The 6,979-nt window shown below is 38.3% G+C and overlaps 1 protein-coding gene across 2 annotated transcripts in view; it reads right to left on the bottom strand.

Moving 5' to 3' along the window:
* Positions 1 to 1,127: 1,127 nt before the first annotated feature.
* Dnah5 (dynein axonemal heavy chain 5) overlaps positions 1,128 to 6,979 on the bottom strand; it is a 278,387-nt gene continuing 272,535 nt past the window's right edge. For both annotated transcript variants that reach the window (XM_040757681.1, XM_040757680.1), the window contains one exon: positions 1,128 to 2,840. In XM_040757681.1, the coding sequence (XP_040613615.1) occupies positions 2,778 to 2,840 (63 nt within the window). In that variant the 3' untranslated portion in view covers positions 1,128 to 2,777. The remainder of the gene's footprint in view (positions 2,841 to 6,979) is intronic.

Here is a 6,979-nt window from a genome sequence, read left to right as displayed (position 1 = left end):
AAAAGGTCATTTGAGGCAAATAGCATATGTGGTAGAACATATGACTCTTGTTTATCACCTAATAGGTGCATGATCTCCCTAATTATGTGTTGATTTACTTTTCATTAATATCCCCTATAAAGAAAGCTCTGGGAGGTTTCTCTGTGGAATTATACGTCTGCCTCTGAATAAAAGGTTGCTTTTTAGGAAAGCTTTACCTTTGTCTCAACTCTAGAAGTTTTCTAGGTGATCTGAGAGTCAACAAAGAGCTGGAGTTAACATAGGAGATAAAGAGAACCAGGGAAGACCTCGGGGGTGGAGATTTGCACATCAGACATAGAAGAGCACACAGCTGCTGTTCATCTTATCAAAGCACTTCAATCATATTCTAAACAGTTAGTCAAAAACAAGTGATAAGTGTATGGTGATGCAACTTGGTGAAGATCACTTGCCTAGCATACCTAAGACATTGTATTCAAACCAACAATACAAAGCAAAAATTAAAAATAGGGCATGATGCTGTGGCTTCTACTTACTCATCCATGGCATGATGAGAATTCTGACATTCAGTATTTTCCTTCACAGTCCTTAACTCACAATCTTTGCATCACTTTCTACACATCCTACATCTGTCATGCTACCTGCTCTACAATTGAGGTTATATATAATTGCATGCCTAGATAACTGCCTGTTTTCAGCATCTTCACCTGTTAGGTTCTTTATATCACCAGATAAGCAGAGGACCTAACACATAGGTACTATGAAAGAAATACATTTTAAATAACAGCAGGAAAAGATGGCACTATCGCTCTGCAGTGATGCAGGTTCCATAAAGTACTTTGTACTACACCCTAGGTTGTCAGGAGACTCAACCATTTTAACACTTTTCCATCAGCAGGAAGAGATGGGATAGAACCAGAGTAGTCAGACAGAAAGGGGTCTTGTAGCTCATCCTGGCTTTGAAGATACACTAACTTCACTTCAAACGTTTTATAATTGTTTATATAGTGTCCATACTAGCAGTTTGTGTCATAAAGTTATATGAATTATACATTTTCAAATTTGATAGACTGAAGTTTTGAAAGCATTTTTCTGAGTACTTATAGCAAATATCCCCTTTCAGGGAATAATGAACAATAGCAATTTGGTCATTTATGAATAATCTTTTATTAATTTGTAGCTCATTCTACTTTTTATTACATGTTTTTAAAGATAAAATAATTGGTAAGTCACAATTCTCAAGCATCAATTTGATATATTAATCCATATTTAAAAAAGCTGTTCAAACAGGAGTAGTATCATCCATGATCAGTAGGAGTCACACAAACTACACAGCATAATGAGCATAAAACAATGATGCTGATCACAGACCAGAACCTGATGGAGAAGACCCTGAACCTGGTGGGTAACACTCACCCTCCACATACACTACACACATAGAAAACCCATTACCTCACAAATGCAGTTAATCAGACCTACAACTCAACCACAATTCTAATTATAATCCTGATCAAGTTCCCTAATCAATACATAGTAGGTGAAACAGAATGCCATTTACAGCTAGAACTTAAAATAAAAATAAATGAAGAGTTCCTTAGAGAACATTTTTCCTAATTAATAAAATCTACTTTGGATTCCACACACACAATCTCGGGCTTTGATCCTCTTATATTCTTTTTCGAAGGATTACATTTTAAAAATGCTCCTATGTTTGTAATGCCACAATGCCTGGCTTTGGTTTTCCATATTGTTATCCAATTTTTGTCCACATTCAAACTCATTTCATAGCTGTAATCATATATAGATCAATATTTTGTGAATTGTATCTTTCATTCATTATTGTGCTTGTCATTTTCTTCAAATGATCTCTATAATACTACATTACATAGTTATCTAATCCATCCTGGTTCTGTTATCACAACTATACTGTCAAACATTTGGAGCAGGTCCATTTATTTTCTTTATTAAATACAATTTTACATATAAAATTTGCCTTCAGCAGGTTTACCCCCTTGGTATAGAGCAATAAGAATCAGAGTTTTAATGTTTTTAATGTTCCTTTCTCTGTTTGAATTACTTTACAGAAATGTTGGATCAATTTACATTGTTCTGACTATCCTTGAGCATATCAGCAGTAATGACACTGTGCCTTTTTGTCAGACATCAGTCATTGTCTTGTAGTAATTATAAGCATTGCTCTGTGTTTGCACTCCAGGTTCACATGAGTTGCTTATTTGTAATCTTAATATAGATTTTATGATATATTATTTTGTAGAAGATCTTTTAATCAGCTGCTTGAAGTCTAGAAAATAAGTCTCCTGACCTGACCAAAAGGTAATAGAAACAAAATTGTCACAAGTGTCCCATGTTGCCTTCAAGAATGTGGCCGCTGCCAAAGCCACATTAACAGACAAGCAACCCCTGGGGGGAAACAGCAACTTCAGATTCAAACAAGAAGAAAATATATGAATAGAGATTTGATGCCCACAATTCATTAGGAGGTTGTTAACTATGCTTTTGAATCAATAAGTATTTCTCCAACAAATACAAGGGTCAATTACCAATAACAAAAGAAGTAAAGTACAACTAAGCATTCAAAGAAGTGTGGGGGGTAGTGTCACCTCATTAATTACACACAACACTCTGGTTTATACATGTCAGGCACTGACTGAAAAATAAAGATTCAAATAATTTGGAACATGCCTTCTATTACTTGACATCACAGAGGAGGGCAACCCCACGGAGAACCCAGTGTTCAGGAGCCTGGACTGTCTTGAGGTCCACAGAAGCAATGTAGTTCAAGTCTGTTCGAACTGGCTTCTTGTAGATGGGGCAGCAGTACAACTGAGGATCTCTTGCAGCTGCAAAATGCAATTCATAGCAGAAAAGAATTTGATTAACTTTTGAGTGAAGCTTTGCAGAACATACAGCCAAGCTTGTATATTCTGGAAGTTATTCCAAAGATAGACAAGGTTAATAGAATGAAGAACTACATTCTGAGATTGTAGGATCCCTGCATATGGCAAACACGATCATACCTGCTACAGCAAGACATTCCGCCTCTGTTGGCCTCATTAGTCTCTTACCCATGATCTTGACAACAACTTTCTCTCATAGTCTCCCTCTTTCTTGTCACATACGAATTTGACTTTCCTTTCTAGTCATTCCTCTTGACCTCAACTACTCAAGTCTCGGGCACCTACTTCCTCTTCCTTCACTACCGTGTCTTGTGTTTGGCACAAGGATCCATTCACTTTTAACCATCTTGTATAGCATTTACTTTTATCATCATCAGTTAGTTACAATCTCATTTTCAAACGTCTGCACTATAGTTTTCATCACATTTAAATCACTGGAGACAAAATACTCCCAGCCAAACAAAGTGTTGTGAATTTCCTTTATAAGCAAGGAACTAAAAGTAGCTGGGAAATGGAGAAACAGCCAAGGCCATGAGATTCAATTCTCCCTAGAGAGAACTGGGAAACAAAGAAGCAGCACAGTCTGTGAGATTCAGTTCTCTCTTTTAGACTGCAGGGCTAAATGCAACTTCCAAAAACAACTAGTGCATATGAAGTTCTAGTACATACATCCACTCTTCAAAGATCCTTCATAAATCATCCACAGGCTCTCTTTTTCTCCAGCCTTGGACAGCCCAATGCTCAGAAACAGAGCCAAGTTGGAGGAGCACTAAACGTACACAAGTTACACAAGCCCTCTTTAAGGAAAAGTGTGAACATTTAAAAATGTTAATTAGACGTGGGAGCAGCTAGGAAATTCAAGCTCCACTAGCTTCTTATAAAATTGACTCTGCCCACAACATTTTGTCTTCAGTCTGCCTAACTTCCATCTCTGGAAGTAATTTGTGTTCTTCTAAGAACTCTTTTAGACTGTAAAAACCTTTGCAAACAAAAGATTTCACCCACACCAATCCCTGTACTGCTCTGGGAAGAACGTGGGACATTGTGCTCAACCCTCATATGACTACTGAGATGCAACCATGTGTCATTAAAAGTGCAACTTGACAGCCGGGCGGTGGTCGCGCACGCCTTTAATCCCAGCACTCGGGAGGCAGAGGCAGGCGGGTCTCTGTGAGTTCGAGGCTGGGCTGGACCGATAGCCTCCAAAACAATACAGAGAAACCCTGGATGGGGTGAAAGGGGGAAACTCCTCCATTGCTGGTGGGAGTGCCAACTGGTTCAGCCACTTTGGAAATCAGTATGGAGATTCCTCAGAAAAATGGGAATAAACCTACCACAAGACCCAGCAACTCCACTCTTAGGCATATATCCAAAAGATGCCCATTCATACAACAAAGACGTCTGTTCCACTATGTTCATAGCAGCATTATTTGTAATAGCCAGAACTTGGAAGCAACCTAGATGTCCCTCAACCGAAGAGTGGATAGAGAAAATGTGGTACATCTACACAATGGAGTACTATTCAGCAGAAAAAAACAATGGAATCCTGAGATTCGCAGGCAAATGGAGGACACTAGAAGAAACCATCCTGAGTGAGGTAACCCAGTCACAAAAAGAGAAACATGGCATATACTCTCTCATATATGGATTTTAGACATAGATCTGGGGAGTGCCAGCCTACAAACCCATGGCCAGAGAGTCTGGGAAACAGAAACTTCATTTAGTGGCTGATTGAAGAAGAGGCAGACTCGCTCGGTTAAGTACTGAGCTGAACTCAAGAAAGCCAGTAACAGAGAGGGAGGACTGATGACCAAAGGGATTAAGACTGGGCTGGTTTAACCCCCAGAAACAGTTGACCTAACAAAGGTTAACTCTTGAATCCCAGGCACAAGCCTGGGAATCCAGCATGGGACTGATCAAGACCCCCTGAATCTGGGTGTCAGTGAGGAGGCCTAGGGATCAGTACCCATCCCGAGTATACACACGGACTTTGGACTCCCATAGAACAATGTGAGGTGCACTCTCACCCTGAACTCTTGGGGAAGGGTCTAGGCCCTGCCCTATATGAAATGACAGACTATGGACACCCCCATAGAGGGCCTCACCCTCCCTGGGGAAATGAGGGGATAATGGGGGGGTTGGGGGAGGGCAGGGAGGAGGGGAGGGAAAGGGAGAAGGACCTGGATCTGACTTGTGAAGCAACCTTGTTTCTTATCTAAATTTAAACTGAAAAATAAATAAAAAAATATATAAAAAAACAAAACAAACCAAAGGTTTAAAAGAAATTTTAAAAAAAACAAAAAAAAGTGCAACTTGACAACTTGACTTGGTGCAGTAGTTTCATGACTGGGCACTGAAATGGCTCTCACTTCCTAAGCAAAGTACTACCAAAAGTTAAAATCCCATTATTAACTTATAAAAAACTTCATCTAGCTATTTTTAAATATTCATTACAAATTACCTTGAGGAGTTATCAATACTTTATTATATTTAATGTATGTCTCATAAATATCCTAAGGTAGTGACTCAGAACAAGAGGCGATCCTACTTTTAGTGGACAGACGGGATAGGGTTATCACAACTACGGACTTAATTAGTATCTAGTGAGTAGATGCTGGACTGCTGCAAACATCCAATAATTTTGAGAACACCCTACAATGGAGTTATCCAGACCAAAAGCATATGTGGTGTCAAGGCTGACACACCTTGTGCTAGAAACAACAAAATCATGCTAGTTACAGTATTTAAAAGGCTTTCATGGGCTTAATTTCATGAAAGCCATCATTAGAAATAGTCAAATGATAGAATATCTAATTCTCAAATTCTTCAGTTACTATTGGAATAATGCTAAGTGCACTAATTGGACAGACATGCAGAATTCCGTGTGTGTGTGTGTGTGTGTGTAAAGTTCTGATCAAATAAATGCCTGACAACGAATCATAGAATATTGACTATACTAACAAATATATTTAAATGCTTTAATTCTAGGACCTATAAGCATTCACAAAATATACAATTAATTGTTCTTGTTGTAAACAGCCATTTTAAAACTCTGAAGAAAGTCATTAGAGATTTACCTCTCAGTCTAATAATAATTATAATAATTATACGTTGTACCGTATTTGACTACTTGGATTTTATTTCCAAAAATGGAATTGTAAAGCAATAGAATAATTTTTAGCAAGCAAAGGAAAGCAATTCTCTGAAATGTTTGTCTGGTTTTATTTATTTTGAAATGCTCCTTAACTGGGAGTGTGCACACCAAGTCACAGCACGTAGCGAACGTCTGCAACAGGATTAGAAGTCACCCAAAATATAATGACATAGTAAAAATTCTACCACAAAAACAGATTGTGTGTGCCCAATCCCCTACTTAGGCAAGTAACTTTGAAGACAAATGTTCAGTGAGAACAACTTAGCTACATATGTTTTAAGTCTTAGGGTTCCAGAAAACAGATGGGGGAATAAAAACTGGCAGACTCCACACTTTAGGATCTTGGATATTTTAATAAAATGCCTTAGAGGAATTCTATTTTCTAGCCACTTACCTTCCCTATCTATCCCATTCATTCACTTATACACACTGCATATGTTCCTGCCAATATCCAAAGTAACGAAGCTCACAATCTTTAAGCCAGGACTTTACTTGACCTCCTGGTTGCTAACATTTAGGTTACGAGGCATTTTACTCAATAAATGTCATTTCTTTCCTAATTTTTTTAAATCACATAAAATCCTGAGATTTAAAATGGTAACGATAGTAATAACTTATAGAATTATTTCATTTTGTGCTTTCTAAGGGCTCAACATTGTCAGGACAGCTATGTCAACAACTCTGTTGTGACCACTGTCATTAAGTCAGGCCCTTTATTCACTTTACAGACTAGAAAGCTGAAACATAAGGAAGTGAGATTTTTCTCCAAGATTGTAAAGCCGTAGTGGCAAGCTGAGAAACAGACCTGGCCAACAGAGTGCACAGCCCATTGGGCTCCTAATCTTTGCAAAACTTGGCATGTGCCATGCATGGCTGCATCTTGGTCTTTGCAGGAAGATGTGACAATGAAGTGGAAAAAATCTGACAC

The sequence above is a fragment of the Mesocricetus auratus genome, unplaced genomic scaffold (genome assembly GCF_017639785.1).
Source record: "Mesocricetus auratus isolate SY011 unplaced genomic scaffold, BCM_Maur_2.0 Super-Scaffold_100015, whole genome shotgun sequence".
Classification (NCBI taxonomy): Eukaryota; Metazoa; Chordata; class Mammalia; order Rodentia; family Cricetidae; genus Mesocricetus; species Mesocricetus auratus.
This window is presented reverse-complemented; position numbering and strand designations above follow the sequence as displayed.